The sequence below is a fragment of the Staurois parvus genome, unplaced genomic scaffold (assembly GCF_062004578.1).
Source record: "Staurois parvus isolate SC_StPar_1 unplaced genomic scaffold, SC_StPar_1.0 ptg000166l, whole genome shotgun sequence".
NCBI lineage: Eukaryota > Metazoa > Chordata > Amphibia > Anura > Ranidae > Staurois > Staurois parvus.
Genome location: NW_028317962.1, coordinates 4,269,960 through 4,289,628, shown reverse-complemented (window position 1 = coordinate 4,289,628; position 19,669 = coordinate 4,269,960). Strand labels below are relative to the sequence as shown.

Genomic DNA, 19,669 nt, shown 5'->3' with positions numbered 1-19,669 from the left:
TAGGGGTTTATTACTAAAGCTAGAGAATGCAAAATTATGGGCACTTCTGCATAGAAACTAATTAGCTTCCAGGTTGTATTGCCAAAGTTTGATTGAACATGATGAGGTTAGAAGCTGATTGGCTATCATGCACAGGTACATCAGTTTCTGAATGAACCATTTTTCGTAAATCTACCCCATAGTCTTTGAAGGAAATGAGCAATAGCCAGCAATATGTTTATATTTCCAATTTGTTTTCTAATTCGATTTCTTTTTCAAAATTGATTTGCATTTCAGATAAAATTTAGTTTCATTATTTCTGATCAGTTCAAATGCATTACTATTGTAATCTGGAAATTTGGAACAAAACAAACTGCACATGTCTTATAGATATATTAACTAGTTGCCGACCGCAGATAGCCGAATGACGGCTTCACTGCGGCCGGCCAGTTCTGGGTGGACGTCATATGATGTCCCCCCAGAACGCGCTCTCCTGCGCGCCCCAGGGGGCACGCACCCGGCGATCTCCATGATCGCTGTGTCCTACGGACACAGCTGATCACGAGATGTGGTAAAAAGCCGATCATACCGGCCTTTTACCACGTGATCAGCGGTGTCCAATGACACGCTGATCACAGGGAAATGCAAGTGCCGGTTCTCGGCTGCACTTTCCTCATTCCTCACGCTGTCAGATCGTGAGGAAAGTACTGCCGAGAACCGGCAGTTGTCAGAGCGAGGATCGGCACCGATCATCAGGGCCACTGATGATCAGTGCCCTGATGATCGGTGCCCAGCAGTGCCACCCACAAGTTCCGCCCACCTGTGCCCAGCAGTGCGCCCACTAGCTCCGCCCACCTGTGCCCAGCAGTGCACCCACCTGTGCCCAGCAGTGCACCCACCTGTGCCACTCTGCAGTGTCACACACCTGTGCCCAGAAGTGCCACCTACCTGTGCCCAGCAGTGCCACCCACCTGTGCCCACCCACCTGTGCCCACCAGTGCCACCCACCTGTGCCCACCAGTGCCACCCACCTGTGCCCACCCACCAGTGCTGCCCACCAGTGCCACCTACCAGTGCAGCCCAGCAGTGCTGCCAGTCAGTGCCACCAGTCAGTGCCCAACGGTTGTGCCAGTCAGTGCCGCCAGTCAGTGCCCAGCAGTGATGCCAGTCAGTGCCGTCTATCAGTACCCATCATCAGTGTCACCTATCAGTGCCGCCTATCAGTGCTGCATATTAGTGCCGCCTATCCGTGACACCTCATTAGTGCTGCCTATCAGTGCCGCCTATCCGTGCCACCTCATTAGTACTGCCTATCAGTGCCCTTTAGTGCTGCCTATCAGTGCCCATCAGTGCCGCCTATCAGTGCCCATCAGTGCTGCCTCATCAACGCACATCAGTGAAGGAGAAAAAATACCTGTTTGAAAAATTTTATAATAGAAACAAAGAAACTTTTTTTTTTTTTCAAATTTTTTGCACTTTTTTAATTTATAGCGCAAAAAGTAAAGCGCCCAGTGGCGATTAAATACCACCAAAAGAAAGCTCTATTTGTGAGAAAAAAATGATCAAAATTTCATATGGGTACAATGTTGCATAACCGCGCAATTGTCAATCAAAGTGCGGCAGCGCTGAAAGCTGAAAATTGGCCTGGTAAGGAAGGGGGTATAAGTGCCTGGTAGGCAAGTGGTTAAAATATATATTTAGCAGAGCAAAGGGGACCAAATGTAGGGTTTACATGTACTTCAAAGTAGAATTTCAGGCTAGATCTAACTAAGCTAAAAACAGCTCCTCTTCTAACTACCCTGTAGAAGGAAGATGCTTGTACTTGCCTATTCTCAAGACGCTCTGGTCTGGTCATGTGCTAGTCTCCCAGTGTCCAGCTTTAGGGGAGAGGAAGGACAACCGGCAACATATACCCCATAGTAAGCCAATGGGTGACGTCATCACCCAGGCATTCCAGCCATTGTCTGCACTCCCTCCTCTCTCCACAACTTCCCTGAGAATAGGTAAGGATATGCATCATTCTGCTACAGGGTAGTTAAAATAGGAGATAAAAGGGAGGTGAGTTGGGAGCAGTTTTAAGCTTGATCTAGCCTGAAATTCTACTTTAAGTGGATGAAAAATGGTGTTCGGCAGTCATATAAGCACCACTCCACTTGGCTCCTCTTACAGTATTTGTACTAATAAATGGATTGACTGCATACAGTAATGTCTTCACCCAAACACCAACTTTTTGGTTTGCTCACAAGGACTGGAAAAGTCAAGGTGGGAAGGAGGAGGAGGAATTTAAACATTTAAATGTAAACATTTTAAATTCTTCCTCCTTCCCTCCTTGACTTCCCCTATCATTGAGAGCAAACCAGCAGTGGTGGAAGGCATCAAGAAAGGTTGGATTTTGGGTGGAGACATCACTATATGCTGTCAATTAATTAATTTGTTGATTATTACAAATACTGGAGCTAAGTGGACTGCGGCTGACATTCTTTCATAATTTCAATGGAGAGTGGAGACAGACTATAATGGGCAGCACCCAGGTTGTCCATGTACAAGAGAGGCCAGTCTTGAGCAGACCTATGGATCTGTGTGTGTGTTTCTACCATATAATCACCCTGCATGCATCTCTATTCCCCTGTACATGTTGATCCTGTACAATTGTGCACACTGATGGTGTTGCCTGCAGCTGACTCTTCCACAATGGAAGTCTGTACAGGCTGTGTGCATATTTCAACCAATACATAAGGCACTGCCTGTCAAGGATGATGGGAACTGCAGTCCCTACGTACTTCAGATGCATATAGCTTGGATCACAAAGAAGGCTTGAAATCCTGACTGCAAGCTTGCATTCAGAGTTTTTAATTTTTTGTGCTTTTGTACGTTTTAGACATAGTTCTTTTGTTCTTTTGTTATTCCAAAAGAAAACCCCCTTTCAGGGCAGCAGTGAAAAAAAAAATACATTGCTTTTCACTTAATTGAATTAGATTAAAACTGTCACTCTCATATAAACACATACTCTTGAGTCATTAAATACAAAATGAATATATTAAAAGATGTATAGATACATTTCCCTTCTCTACTGCACAAGTTGTTTTAAAAAAAAATGTTATCTTAAAAACATAAAACTAAAGAAAACTGAAACAATAAAAAGGGAAAGGCAATCAAATGATCACCTAAATCCTAGATGTATTTTCTCAGAGAATAATGGAAGAATTATTTATTGTAGTCAGTAACTCTGTTTTTTTCCTAAATCTTTAACCACTGTACCTCCACCCTATATAAGTATTACTGCTACAGGGCAGATCTCCTGTGCAAAATCACATATATACGTGATTTTGCACCTATGCCTGTTTGGGGGGCACGCACACGCTGCCGGTGGATCGCTTCTGCTGTGAACAGCAGAAGCCAATCTGCAAGTCCATGTGAATGGATCTTCACCACCACCCACAGATCCTCGGGCAGGAAGGAAGAACAGAGCTATGCCTAGTTCTGTTGTACAATGGAAAGTGAAAGATTGTGTGGCAAAGCAGAGCTGGGAACACAATCCATCACTTCCCCTTGTACCAGTGCCATGTAGTGTACACCAGGCACATAGCTAGGCACACACTTAACCCTTGGATCACCCTAGATATTAACCCCTTCCCAACCAGTGTCATTAGTACAGTAATGAATGTATATTTTTAGCACTGATTACTGCATTAGTGTCACTGGTTCCCACAAAGTGTCAGTTAGTGTAAAAATGTCTATTGCAATATCGCAGCCCCACTATAGGTCGCAGTTCCTCTATAAGTCCCACTAGTTTAAAAAAATAAAAACAAATTCCAGTATATGTCCCATAGTTTGCAGACGCTATAACTTTTGCGCAAAGTAATCATTTTACATTTTGGCCTCAATTTATGAAGAAATTACCTTTTAATTTTTTTTATTGGATATGTTTTTTGTAGTAGAAAATAAAAAATATTGCATTTTTTTCAAAATTTTTGGTCTTTTTTTGTTTATAACGCAAATACCACCAAAAAAAAGCTCTACTTGTGGGAAAAAAGGACATAAAATTAATTTGGGTACAGTGTTGCATGACCATGCAATTGTCAGCTGCAGTAACGCAGCGCCGTATTGCAAAAATTTACCTGGTCAGGGAGGGGGGTAAATCTTCCAGATCTGAAGTGGCCAAACAGGCTTATGATTACTGTATTCCTTAAAATGAGCCTATAACTGACAATGCATAACAGGTGAAGTGGCTGGCCTCAGGTGATACACAGAGATGAAACACATTCCCCTACATGAGTTGCATTTCTTTATCTGCAGTCATCTCTTCTTTACAGTCATTGAAAGTGTAGAATTTATAAAGCTTGTCTTCAGAAAAAAGGGTGCTGATGGAAGGGAAGAGACACCCCCCCTTCACACACTCACAGGAGCAGAGCTGAGGCTGTCAATCTGCTAGAGGTCCCTCCCCGTCACCATTTTTCACCTTGTGTCAGGAAAACATGTCAGAAGTGACTCATGCTGATAGCAGAGGAATGGGGTAGCAGACAGAAATGATGCTTGGTGCTCTGGATTGAGACAAGTACGCTATCTAGAGGGATATGCTTTGTTCATATTTCATGTTTGGAGGAAAAGAAATTTAATTTCCAAACACGGAAAGGTTTCTTCACAGTGAGAGTTGTGAAAATGTGGAATAGACTCCCTCAAGAGGTGGTTCTGGCCAGCTCAGAGGATTGCTTTAAGAAAGGCCTGGATTGTTTCTTAGATACACAGAATATAACTGGATACTAACATTTATAGGTAAAGTTGATCCTGGGAATATCTGATTGCCTCTCAGGGGATCAGGAAGGATTTTTTTCCCCTGCAGGAGCAAATTGGATCATGCTTTGCTGGGTTTTTTTGCCTTCCTCTGGATATAGGGGTATAGGATTATAACTTTTTTTTTTTTTAATGGTTTAACTGGATGGACGTTTGTCTTTTTTGAGCCAGACTAACTATGTAACTATGTCTGAGGTTTAAAACCACTTTAAACCTGTTATGTTGCCTGCATGTAAGCATGTTCTGTCATAAAAATACTCCAGGTTCCCTGAATCCTTGGGTGTGCTAGTGTGCAAATATTGGCTTACAGCCCCCTCTCTTCTCCCTAAGGGTTCGTTCACACTTAACTGCTTTACGAACGCTTGCCAAACGCCCCTATAGTGTTTGGCAAGCGTTGGTCCGGCGTTTGCGGAGCTTTTTTAATGCTCGGCAAATGCTCTGCAAACGCCGCATGCGCGGTTTAGCGGCGGTTGCTAGGCATTTGCCGAGCGTTAAAAATGCTCCACAAACACCTATAATGAAGTTTAAATGGTGTTACCGCACCGCAAATGCCCCGCAACCGCACCGCAAACGCCGGCCAGGGATTTGCGGAGCGGCACCATAGACTAGAATAGGAGGCTTCAACGCCTCCTGACTCAACCAGAGGCATCCATTTTGCTGTGACACGATGCTAACGCTCCTGTTAGAACAGCACTATGTGCTGCAATGTGCAGAATTGTCCGAGGCGTTTGGGAAGTGGTAAAAACGCTTCCCAAACGCCTCTCTGCCGCCTGCACACAACGCTAGTGTGAACGTAGCCTAAGTGTCACTATTGGCCAGTGAAGTCATCTATGACATTGGAGACAGAGATATGGAGGTATAGGCCAAGGCTATTGACTAGGCAGGCCAAGGTGAAGATTTGTATAAAAGCGAGTTTTCTGTGTGCTAAGCAGGAATATTAACCTTCTGAATGCTGTAGGTCCCTGCAATTTTTATCTTGGAGCAGCTTAGAGCTTACATAATTTTTTCCATGCAGAGTATATACTGTACACACATATATATATATATATATATATATACATATATAATTGCTGCATAGTTATTAACAAATGATGGGTAAAGCAAACCAATGACCATTGCATAAAAAAGACCATATTTGTTTGTATAGGTATAAGAGACCTTTCAGTCATACGGTCATAAGTACAGAATACTCATATTTCTTTTAAAGCATAAAATATTGCTGGATTAAAAAAATCTTGTTATATTTGACTTTCTCTTGTCAGGAACATAGACAGAGTTTTTAGAAAGTGTGAAAACTGAGATTTATAGCTATAATGGGACAGGTTTAATCAGAAAATGTAAATGATTGGTATATACTATTGACCTAGAATAGATGCTGTAAAAAAAAATAGGGTTGGGGGGATTAACTGTGTAGCCATCAAGGTCAGAGGGAGACTGGCATAGAATTCGATCTGCATGCTTCTTCTGTCCGACTGTCAAATCCAGTGATGGCGTTCCCATGACATGGACCACTTAATAGCAGCAGGAGGGAGGTGTTCAGAACGATATGATTTTAATATAACAGTTTTAGCACTCAAGTGTCACCACTGCTTGACATATCTGAACTGTGGGATAATTTAGTGCTGTTTTATCATCCTGTCATCAAAAGGCAGCTGAGAGTTATGTGAAATGATATTGATGTTTATACAGAGAAACCTCTAGCGTCTTGCTTCATAAATGATATCCCTGAATAGACAACATAGCAGCATTGTGATATACTGCTAGGCTCATCACTTATGATATTCTGTAAAGACAAAGCTGAGAATTTCACTAAACACAGCGTATGTGTACAAACATTAATAGATATAAAAATTACCTTCTCAATATTTATGGTGTACCAGGACTGCCCTCTGCCAGATATGAGTGACCTACCAACATTTTAGTAGTTTTGTTCTTATGCACACGTGTTTCCTACATCCAATAACTAGAGGGTGAATTGACCATTTAATGCCTGCATCTCTGCAGCTACCTCTACAGTCTTCCCTCTCCTACCCTGAACATTGAACGTGGAATGACCATGACCATATTACTGCAGTAGAGCCTAATTGTCTTCCCATGCTCACACTTCTGAGATCAGCCTGATTCCTGGCATGCAGGTGATTTTGTATATTAAATATAAAGATTGCATCCAGGTAATTATACCAACAGGATGAATTAAAATATCACTACATCAAAAAACAACTTTTTTCAGTTTTTTATAGACTGTGAAATTATTAATGATGTTCATGACCCTATTTGGCAAAGTTTACCTTATTTCCTGTCTCTGTGGCAGAAAGACAAAACCATAGAGAGAAATTGGAAAGGAAAGCACAGATAAAAATAACCCTACAGGGGTTCTTACCCTTCCCGAAAATAAAATAAATGGAGATTTCCCATCACTTCTTGTCCTAAGGCTCTCCAATGGGGACATTGACTGCAAATGGAACCTAGCAGAAGTTTTGATGCTTGGACTTTATTTATTTTATAAAGCGATCTCTTTCTTGGAATTTTACTATGAGGGCCCATTAATACCTTTGGCAAGAGCACAACATTTTTCAAATGGCACAGGTCTCATATAGAATTTTCAAGATGTGAGATACTTCCAAGTGTCTTTGATTACTGGTCCTCCTCTGTGGTCCCTGCTCATCTGCCAGCCCCTACCTCACCATTGTGTTCTGTAGTGATATAAGGGCCTGTGGAAAGGGTGTTTCGTTCTGCCAAATGCAGTGCCAGTACAGGCGGCGACCGGGCATTCAGCTCACCCACAAATGTGTTGAATGCTGCAGATTCTTCAGTTGGTTTACCTCTTGATGAAAAGATGAAAAATGATAGTTACCAAGAGAGATAAGCATATAGAGGGAAGATCTATGACTTTGAGAGAGGTAAGCATAGAGGGAAGATCTATGGCACTGAGAGGGTAAGCATAGAGGGAAGATCTATGGCACTGAGAGGGTAAGCATAGAGGGAAGATCCATGGCAACATGAGGGGTAAGTAAAGAGGGAAGGTTCATGCAACTGAGTTGGGTATGTGTAGAAGGAATATACACTATATTGCCAAAAGTATTGGGACGCCTGCCTTTACACGCACATGAACCTTAATGGCATCTCAGTCTTAGTCTGTAGGGTTCAATATTGAGTTGGCTTACCCTTTTTCAGCTATAACAGCTTTGACTCTTCTGAGAATGCTGTCCACAAGGTTTAGGAGTGTGTCTATGGGAATGTTTAATCATTCTTCCAGAAGCGCAATTGTGAGGTCAGGCACTGATGTCGGAAGAGAAGGCCTAACTCGCAGTCTCCGCTCTAATTCATCCCAAATATGTTCTATCGGGTTGAGGTCAGTACTCTGTGCAGGCCAGCCAAGTTCCTCCACCCCAAACTCGCTCATCCATGTCTTTATGGACCTTGCTTTGTGCACTGGTGTGCTGTCATGTTGGAAAAGGAAGGGGCTATCCCCAAACTGTTCCCACAAAGTTGGGAGCATGAAATTGTCCAAAATGTCTTGGTATGCTGATGCCTTAAGAGCTTGCTTCACTGGAACTAAGGGGCCAAGCCCAACCCCTGAAAATAATCTCTACACCATAATCCCCCTCCACCAAACTTTACACTTGGCACAATGCAGTCAGGCAAGTACTGCTCACATAGCAACCGCCAAACTCAGACACATCCATTGGATTTCCAGACAGAGAAGCATGATTCATCACTCCAGAACACATCTCCATTGCTCTAGAGTCCAGTGGCGGTGCGCTTTACACCACTGCATCCAATGCTTTGCATTGCACTTCATGATGTAAGGCTTGGATGCAGCTCCTCAGCCATGGAAACCCATTTCATGAAGCTCTTGATGTACTGTTGTTGTGCTAATCTGAAGGCCACATGAAGTTTGGAGGTCTTTAGCTTTTGACTTTGCAGACAGTTGGTGACTTCTGCGCACTGTGTGCTTCAGTATGCGCTGACCCCACTCTGTCATTTTACGTGGTTTATCACTTCATGACTGAGTTGCTGTTGTTCCCATTTGCTTCCACTTTGTTATAACATCACTAACAATTGACCGTGGAATATTTAGTAGCAAGGAAATTGGACTTCTTGCACAGGTGGCAACCTATCACGGTACCACACTTGAATTCACTGAGCTCCTGAGAGAGACCCATTCTTTCACAAATGTTTGTAGAAGCAGTCTGCATGCCTAGGTGCTTGATTTTATACACCTGTGACCATGGAGGTGATTGGAATACCTGAATACAATGATTTGTAGGGGTGTCCCAATACTTTTGGTAATATAGTGTATGTGGCATCAAGTAGGGTGAGTATGATACTTTTTCAGGCAGTTGCTAATCGATTTTTTTTATAGTGACAATTTTGCTTAATTAATTGTTACTTGCTTTTAAAAGTCAGAGATTCAAAGCAAAAGACCTTTTTTAGACTAGACAGCAGAAATAGCGCTTAAGAAATAAATCGAAGATCGCAATAATTTCTCCTACTTACCAAATATAAGAAAATATTTGATTAGACTCTATAGGTTCCAGTGGATTTGTTTGCTGGGCTCCAGTTTTTGCAGTTTTCCTGTTGACATGGGTATCTATCCTTAGGTGACTACTGTGTGCAGTAAAGATGGGACCTGGACAGAAAAATTGAGTCTTTGTGAGGGACTTACTGGAACGTGCCCTCCACCACCAGAAATCAATGACATCTACTACACATGTGAGAATGGAAACTTGATTGGTGAGGAAAACTCTGAAAGGGCATATATTTTATAGATTTTTTAGATTCTTTCTAGTAAATATTATATAGATGATTTTTTAGAACTGACTCATGGTTAGCAATGTGTGCCTACATCATTTAATAGCATAGTAAATAGGTGGCAAACTAGTTGTTGTTGCCAAAAAATACACAAGGGAATAGCACGCCTTTGCAATATGAATCATGCTTGTTTGCTTGTCATTTTATTTTCAGCTTTGCTTTCTTGAACATATTGTAATGAAAACTTTCTGGGTATTCTGCCCATAGGAGAAAACTGCACAGCTTCTTGTGTCTATCCACCCAATGACCCGGTGATCCTACCAGACAACATGACAGCTGATTCTGTAGAGCACTGGATGAACCCTACTAAGGTGCAGGTATGGCAATAGTTGATATGCTAGAACAATACTTGTATACATTGCCTGTGTTGAGGATTTATTTAAATACAATCACAATGATGCTGGTAATACCACTTGGAATGAGTGCCTTTTTGGCAAAAATGTTTTGTAGGAAGAGCAACATGTGTTGAGTGAGTGAATTAGGCCCAAAGCTGTCAATAGACCATAGAAGCTGAACAACTGTCCTGGCAGGATCTGACTGCTGTCATGGAAAGCTGTCGTCAGAGCACTGTATTAACTGGTTCCCTTCCGCCCTGCAGCAGATATACTGCTTTAGGGTGGCACAGGTGCGCAAAATCACATATATGTACGTGATTTTGCATTTCTAGGTAGGGGGCATGCTCGAGGCGGTCGCTGCTGTCAATCACTGGGTTCCGGCGAGTGATTACTTGCTGGCTCCCGGTGTTTGCTGAGCATCTCCATCGGGGGGGGGGGGGAACTGTTAGTAAACAAAACAGATCTCCTCCCTGTCACCTCGTGCAAAGCAGTGTGCTTACAGTGAAGCACTAGCACACAGCCCCTAGTAAAACAGCACACAGTTAATCCACATGTTAACCCCTTCCTGCCCAGTGCCATTAGTACAGTGTCAATGCTTTTTATTTTCACTGATCATTGTATTGGTGTAATTGGAGATGTCAGTGACACCAAGTCAGTTCCCCCCAGTGTCAGAATGCCCGCCGAAGTACCACAGTCCTGCTATAAGTCGCTGATCACCGCCGTTGCTAGTAAAAATTAAAAAAAGAAAAAAAAATCTCAGTATATATACCGCCATTTGTAAATGCTATAACTTTCACATAAACCAATTAATTTACACGTATTGGGATTTTTTTTAGCAAAGACATGTAGCAGAATAAATTTTGGTGTAAATTTATGACGAAATTCGATTTTTTAATTTTTCTACTGGACATGTTTAATCACTTCAAGTCTGGACACTTTTACCCCCTTCCTGTCCAGGCCAATTTTCAGCTTTCAGCGCTGTCACACTTTGAATGACAATTACGCGGTCATGCAACACTACCCATATGAATTTTTTTTGAATTTTTTGAGATAGATAAAACTTTTTTTTGGTGGTATTTATTCACCACTGGGATTTTTATTTTTTTTGCTATATAAATGAAAAAGTCCAAAAATTTTGAAAAAAGTGTTTTTCTTATAAAATTTAGCAAATAATATTTCTTCATAAATCTTGGCCAAAATGTATTCAGCTATCTTTTTAGTAAAAAAAAAAATAACCCAAAATAGTTTATAACCAAAAATTATAATTTTTCAACATTTTTTTTACATTTTTATTTTTTCTTTATATTATTATTTATGTTTGTTTGTTTGTTGTTTTTTTTTACATACTGTCACCCTAGCAGTACAGTGTCGCCATAGTGACACTGTACTACTTGTGGGGGGTGATGAAGATTTTTTTTTTTTTTTTTTTTTTTACACTCATAAAGGCTATAAAAGCAATCATTTCTCCTTCTCTCTGACTGCATTCTTGCAGCCATTGAGAAATACTGTAAGAGCTGTGATTAGTCACAGCTTGTCACATGGTACAAGGCTGTTGTGAATAGCCTTGTACCATGTGTCCTCAGTGATCATTCACTGATTTCACAAGGAGTAAGCAATGATGTCAGAAGTTGTGAATAGCCTTGTACCATGTGATTATTCTCAGATTTCAGAAGTAGTAAGCAATGATGTCAGAAGTGACATCTTGCTTACTACTTCTCATGTAATCACTGATTGGCCAATCAGTGATCACATGATCTAGACCTCACACAGAGGTCCCGTACAGCGATCAGTGTTCTCGGACACAGCGGGCACCAGATCGCGGTGCTGCACGCTCCCAGGGAGTGTGCACAGGCTGAAAATGCAGGAGCTGTTTATGAATGGCAACCCACTTCTGCACTGCTCCCATCCACCCGTTTATGTATATGGGCCAGATGGGAAGTGGTTAATAGCAAAAAGTCAAAAATATTGTTTTTTTTTCTCAAAATTGTAGTTTTTTTTTTATAGCACGAAAAATAAAATCCGCAGAGGTGATCAAATACCACTGAAAGAAATCTCTATTTGTGGGAAAAAAAGGATCTAAATTTCATTTGGGTGCAGCGTTCCATGACTGCGCAATTGTCAGTTAAAATAACGCAGCGCCGTAGCGCAAAAAAATGACCTGCTCAGGAAGGGGGGTAAATCCTCTGGAGGGCAAGTGGCTAAAGTAGAACTTTGAGTTTTATAAACACACCCTGATCTTTAGGTAATCACAAAACAAGCCACAATGGAAACAGTAGGCCTGCATGGAAGATCATAAGTTAGGCCTTGTTGCTCAAGAGAATAAAAAGTGACACGCATCCCATGGCAAAAAAATGCCATGGCTGATTTTTGAGTGTGGCTTAAAGTGGTTAAATACAGCGTACAGAATGAGCTGGTGCAGAATAGTGAATGTCCAGTGCAGTGTACAGAATGAGGTGATGAGGAAAAGGGAATGTACAACACAATATTGTTCAGTAAGTTACCCGGTCTTCATTCAGTCAGTGCTCTTCTCACCCTTCTCCTGGATGAACGGTGGGTGGAGGGACACGTGGCATGTACTGCAGGCTGACAGCTGGCAACAAAAATTTGCAAATGCAGGCAGCTCAGAGATGGTACACTTTAGCAGTATCACGATTTGCGTAAATTGCAGGCTGGTCACTGCTTTCAACTACATGTCACAGCTGCTTCTTTCACACTCCCCATGCTACATCAGCACCACGTCCAGTGTAATACCAGCACCTGCTCCCTTGTGCACTCAGTCAGGCACACCGGCTGAATCATCTTCTTTATACTACCGCAGCTGTAAATTACTGGAGCAGCTGCAGCACCTCAACCACAGAACAACTGTTTAATCAGAATCCTGATGCCGCACCACAAATCATGTGTGCAGTGTGTAAAAGCAAAATGGGCCCCATCTCCCTTGGGGTCTGTGTACCCAGCAAACATTGCAACCATGGAGGATGCATAGTACAATCTGTCCAAAAATGAGTGTCTTTAAAAAAAATCAGTCAGGAATTGGCATTTGCAATAATCTGAAGCTCTACTATTAAAGAGTAACTCCACTTTTGTTGAGAAAAAAACCATTCCCCTCTGGGTGATGTATGTACATTGCAGGGATTTTAGCAAACTTTGTTTCAGATTGCTTCCTTTTGTTATTATGAAGAAATAGCTGTTTGTTTGTCTGTACCCATGTGCAGAGTGAATCTATATGGGAGTGACATTATTATTATCAATCAGCTGCTGCACTTACAGCTGTCTAATCAGGAAAATGGAAGGGTCTGAATCCCTTTGGGAGTATATCACCAAAAATGGAATTATTGTTGCAGAAGATGCGTGGATGCCCATAATCTGATTTGCACCATAGTGTAATACTGGGAAAAGCACTGATCCAATCACGCAAGCAGGAAATGGCATTACTGGGGGGGCTTCCCTACACCATCCCTGTACAGAACACCTCCATGTTGCCATAATGCATTGCATTTGTATATTTTATATTATTTTTTTTCATTTGCAATATTTTTCCCCAGAGTTAGTAGAGTTACCTTTTAAGTTGTTATAACAGTGCATTGTTATTCACTTGTATTCTCTTACTGTTGCAGTAGAAATGTCAGCTCGGTGTCAGATAGTATGTTCGAAGTTGAAATAATCTAGATATAAAAATGTTTAATAACACTCCTGTTTCTGATGAATGTTACTTCCATAATAATTCTATGTGTCAGCAAGGTTAGAGCTATAGGAAACAATTTTAAACAAGGATTTGGCTGACTTCCACCAAGAAAGCTTTTTTCCTCTATTCATTTTAATAATTTTATTGTATTGTCTTAATTGCTAATACCTACAGGATATGGCTTTTGGCAATCCCATTCACAATCTACTTTTCTTCCTGCAGTCATGTTTAATAATAAAAGAACATGATTATATTATATGTACAGAAGCATCTTCTCACCCACTTCTCCCCGTCAGATCTTATTTAGAAGCATGGGAGAGATAGAGCCCAGTAAGATTACCAGATAACAATAGTTCTTACTGAAATAATGGATCTGCTGTGTCCATTGTCCCTGGCTGAAATGGAGTGTAGAAACATCAAAGTGTCCCACATTTGCTTGGACTAGTTACATCCAGGCAAGATGGAAGTTAAAATCACTGCAAAAAAAGACTTAGCTTGGGTTCACACTGATACGGTGAGGAAATCACACATAAACAGGTGAGAATTCTGCACTGCATCAGTGTGAACCCAGGCTTAAAGTGGAAGTCAACTGCATCTGAGCATCACAAACTGAAAACGCTATTTATTTCATTTTGAATATTTAAAGCAGAGTTTGGCCCCCCCTACAAAAAATTTAAAGTCAAATACTGTAGCTGCTGACTTTTAATATTAGAGCACTTACCTGTCCAGCGATCCAGGTGTCCTCATCCTGAGCCAATTCTTCAATCGGCCAAAACAGGAACAGAGAGGAAATTCCTTTGGGCTCCCTAGGTCACCAAAACTAGTGTCCTCATTGGAAGATTTCCTCTCTATTATTTTCCTGGGGACAACCCAAAATTTGGGATTTTCTTTTACTTTCACTATACATGATAATGGTAAACAGGACAACTAGAGAGAGAGAATTGGTTTTGGCCAGCTCAGTGGATTGCTTTAAAAAAGGCCTGGATTTTTTGCTAGATACACAGAATATAACGGAATACTAACATTTTTAGGTAAAGTTGATTCAGGGAATATCCAATTGCCTCTTGAGGAATGAGGAAGGATTTTTTTCCCCTGCAGGAGCAAATTGAATCATGCTTTGCTTGGTTTTTTGCCTTCCTCTGGGTCAATAGTAAGGATAGGATTATAACTTATTTTTCTTTTTTTTAGTTGAACTTTTGTCTTTTTTCAGCCAGACTAACTATGTAGCTATGTAATCTCCCTAACAGGGGCACAGACAACAATAGAAACTGACTGTTCTAATCCCTCTCCACTTTCTTCAAACTAAAAAAAAACTTTGCCTTTAGTTGTACTTTAATATCACTTTAAGCTGACTATAGATGAATTAAAATTTAGGCTGTTCAGAAAGGACCAGTCAAAATTTAATCCGTCTATGGCCATTCCCATTCTAGAGAAGTTGATCTAACAATCAATCTCTTTCGAACTGACTTGGAAAATATTTATTCAATCAACTCTACAGAACTGATCAGTGTATTCTGGCAGTGGAGGGGTCCTCACTGTCAGAATACAATGACATATTGGGGAGGATTCCTCCATCCACCTTGTTTGTGTAGATAGTCAAATGCAATCAGTAGTTTAACATTTTTTTGATCAGCCTTTTGGCAATGTATTGCCTGCTTTGGGTCTTTTTCTTTTATTTGTTTATATTGATTATATGCGTCAATGCCAGTCTAATTAAAGCATCTAAATATCTGAGGTCAAACTTTAACTTTGAATATAGAATAGTTTAAATTAGTCTAATTTTTTTTATGTCTGTATCCAATTGGGAAATTTTCCTTCTCTTACTGTGAGACTCCACAGGAAGTGTGAGAACATTTCTATGAAAAGTGAAATCCCCTCTATGCAGCAAAACAAGTGACCGCTTTGGAAGATTTGTTTTCAAGCAATGGAAACCTGACAGGGCTTTTAACACTTCCACATCCTATCCTATATTGCCATGCTTAACATGTTGCTTCAATACTTAGAGTCACAGGCCTAAATCTGAACTCCAAACAGATATAAACATACTAATTGATGCACTTTCTATTAATTAATACATTCTTCAAATACATTTTGTTGTGCAGTCCCAGGACAACAAACATCAGACTAGGGGAGAGAGAAGGAGTACAAGAAGCCAATCAGTTATGTAGTAATGCAAGAAGGATAATGATAGGAGGAGAGAGCAGAGCAATAGAGAGATGAGCTCATCAGTCCACTGCTTCTCCTTTATCTCTTTTTCTGCAGGCTGGGGGAGGTAAAAAACCTGTATATATTGCTGCAAAAGAGAAAAATCAGGTCTTTTGCCTTTTCAGACAGAGCTGTGCTGTGTGGCTGTCTGTAAAAAAAGATGGACAGACGTGCACGGGGCGGACTGACCATTCGAGCACTCGGGCACTGCCCGAGGGCCCGGGGTCAATAGGGGGCCCCATGAATTGCCCCTGGTACCTTTTCTAGGCTTTTTTGGGTGTGCTTTGAGTGTGGGCAAGGACACAGGGGCCCCATGATCCCCTATTGCCCGGGGGCCCCATGAATTGTGAGTCCGCCCCTGGACATGCAAATCCTTTGGGTAGTAAAACAGGTCCCATATATGTAATTCATCTGTATATATAGCTGTCTGCCAGGAATTCAGCAAGTGTGCAAATAAAAAGTTACGACTGTTTTATTATGGCTACGTAATAGTTTACGGTTTTGGGGTTGTATTCGAGATGTGCAAAGAGAGATCACACATTTGTAGGTATAATATTTAATTAAATAATGACAGATGCAGATAACAAATGTAATATTAGAAAATATAACAAGAATGCTTAACGAAAGATGCCTTTTCCACCACGGAGCTCACTTGTGTGGTGTGGCACACATAATCATACCAGACGCATGCATGATGCAACTTTAGAGATAAGACTGAACATTCCAAGTTCTAGCTGTAGGTTATAGGACTCGTGTGTAAGAAAATGGCCAATCCCTACTGCAAGCAGCATGACCTTTTAAGGACTTGGTAAGTTTGTAATGACATTCCTATGGTATGAAGTCAGCTAAGGTAACCAAGATATCAGATGCTTTCTTAGATATTGAGGCTTGGTTCACATATATGTATTTTGCATTTGATGCTTTCTCCAGTACTTTTTTGCAGTTTTTTTGCATTTTTCTATGCGTGTTATGACACGTTTTTGATGCTTTTTTACCGTGCTTTGCATTTTGTTCAGCTGTTTTTTTTTTTAAAGTGGAATTTTTTTTGTTGTTGGCCAGAATAAAAATACAAAACGCGGCAAAAACGCACTACCATGCATTTCAGCAGATTCACCATTGACCTCTATTGTAGCAAAAACGCTGCTTTTTGCTTTTAAAAAAGTCCCTGACCCTTTCCAAAAGCTCAGCAGCTGAAAAAATCAGGTGAACATGTTCCATAGGAAACCATATTAAATGGACTATAGTGTGTTTCTGCAAAAAGCACTAAAAAAAAGCATTTTTTTTGTGAATGAAGCCTTAATAAGAAAATATGAAATTTCCCCATAAATTACTTTTCTCTAACTTGCCTGGTCATGCTTTTTCAGAACCTGTGAACCAGTCAGAACATATTGAAGGAATTGGGTCAGTTTGCAAGCCAAGCAGCTAGCATTCTAAAAAGGCAGTAATATTTTACTTTAATAATTACATACAGAAATGTTTATGGTGGTTATGGTGGCCCAATCCTGTTGATTTCTATTGCACACGTATGTTCTTTAACTTTTTGTCTCTTACCACTTCAAGGTTCATATTATCTTCTTCAATATAATTCTTTCACTATTTTTGTATCAAACTTTAAAAAAGAAAATTGCATACACATCCATCCACTACCTTAGACCGATCAGCCATAACTCTAAGACCACAGAAAGTTAGGTGAATAACATTGATCATCTTGTTACATTGGCATCTGAAAGTTGGTGGGATATATTAGGCAGTAAGCTGTCCCTGATGCTAAAGCAATGAAAGGAGAAAAAATTGGTATTGCAGTTTGTTAAGTATGGAGCTGCATGGTCACAAACCATTCAGGGTGCCCATGCAAATTTGTGTCCACAACCAAAAATGCCTACAGTGAGCACATGGGCACCATAACTGAACCACAGAGCAATGGAAGAAGGTGGTTTGGTCTGATGATTCACGTTTCCTTTTATATCATGTGGATGACTGGGTGCATGCATGTAGCTTACGTGGGGAAGGGATTGCAGCAGAATGCAGTATGGGAAAGTAAGCCATCAGAGGCAGTGTAATACTTTGGGCAATGCTCTGCAGGGAAACCTTGGTCCTGCCATTCATGTGGTTGTTACTTGGCATGTACCACCTACCTAAACATTGTTGCTGACCAAGTACACCCTTTCATGGAAATTATATTCCTTGATGGAAGTGACCTCTTTCAGCAGGATAATGTGCTTTGCCACACTGCAAAAATGGTTCAAGAATGGCTTGAGGAACACAACAAGTTATAGGTGTTTTCTTAGCTTCCCAGTTCTCCAGATCTCAGTCTGATTGAGCATCTATGGGATGTGCTGGAAAAAAGATTGTGATCCATGGAAAACCCACCTCACAACTTACAGGACTTAAAGTGACATTAAAGCTTCCTTTTTTTAAAATTAAAATAACAAACATATTATACTTACCTGCTCTGTGCAGTGGTTTTGTACAGAGCAGCCCCAATCCTCTTCTTCTGGGGTCCCACTCTGATGCTCCTGGCTCCTTTTTTGCTGGTGCCCCCATGTAAAGCCACTTTCCATGGGGGCACCCATGTGGGCTCGCTCCCAAGCTGTCATGTCCATAGGCACAGAGCGGACGACCCGGCTCCGCCGCTTGCTCGCCACAGCATTTGACTGACAGCATCGGGAGCCAAAGGCTCCCACTGCTAGTAATCTACCCAGTGAGGAGGGAGACAGCGTCCAGAGCTACTGCTCTCTTGCACATCACTGGATCATATGGGGCTCAGGTGGGGGGGGCTGGGGGGAATCCTGCAGCACAGAAGGTTTTTCACCTTAATACATAGAATGCATTAAGGTGAAACCTTAAGACTTTAGAACTATTTTATAGTATCTGCTACTGACAACTTGGCGGCAGATACTACAGCATACTTTCAGAGATCTAGTGGTGTCCATGCCTCGACAGGTCAGGGATGTGTTGGTGGCAAAAGGTCCTTTTGTTCCTGATGTCTGGCAAGTACTAGGTATGCATGAGAACCTAATGCTGGGTGCCACTCTTTTAAAGTCACCTTAGACTCTTTACATACAAGCCCATGAGCTGCATATCTAGAACTCTGGTACTCTCCTTGGTTTAGAGATGAAGCTCCCTGTCTTTTGTGAATAGAGCCTGAAATTCCCCTCATACTGGCAAACAGCTTAGTTGTTGAAATTACTCTTCCGATATGCTGACATTTAACACTGAAACTATAGATAAGGACTAAAATACTTCTGCCTCAAAACCACATGACAAGAAAAAAAACCAATCTGTTATAGAACAGTGGAATGGAATAGAATTGTGTATATGGTTTTCTGCAACTGTTTGGAAAACAGCCAATTTTTGTATCTTTTGTTGTACTAGCTCAAAGATCACTCTTGCATTCCTAGCATCATTTTGCTATAGTTATTCTGGATGAGAATGGAGCCGTACTGAACCTAAATCTCTTCATCTGTCTTGTCTGCTCCATTCATTAGAAAACCCAACTGCCTGCTCTTATCACAGGCTAATTGCACTTTATGTTAATCCCAACTTTGGCTGCAACACATGTGATGTTCTAAAATCCACCATTTTTTCCAGCAAAGTAGTCTTTGTAATCCTGTTTAAATATTGGTCATCTGTGCTTATGTGCTCAATGATAAACATATTTTTCGATTTTGTCAACAGAGTATTATGTGCACAGGAACACTGAAATGGTACCCCGATCCTGCCATATTACACTGTATCCCATCTTGTGAGGTAAGACCACCATAGCTACTGATTGACAAGGTTTTAACTGTAGTTTTGCATGTATGTGCATGCCAGTTTTACATATTTGGCAGTGACATGGTGCTGATGTCCTTTAATT

General features: G+C 41.1%; 1 protein-coding gene across 1 annotated transcript in view; it reads left to right on the top strand.

The window, feature by feature from the left end:
- The window catches only part of PAPPA2 (pappalysin 2), a 312,074-nt gene that overhangs the window by 268,857 nt on the left and 23,548 nt on the right, over positions 1 to 19,669 (top strand). The window contains exons 19-21 of the mRNA XM_089676331.1: positions 9,375 to 9,507; positions 9,793 to 9,902; positions 19,489 to 19,560. Of these exons, the coding sequence (XP_089532457.1) occupies positions 9,375 to 9,507; positions 9,793 to 9,902; positions 19,489 to 19,560 (315 nt within the window). The remainder of the gene's footprint in view (positions 1 to 9,374; positions 9,508 to 9,792; positions 9,903 to 19,488; positions 19,561 to 19,669) is intronic.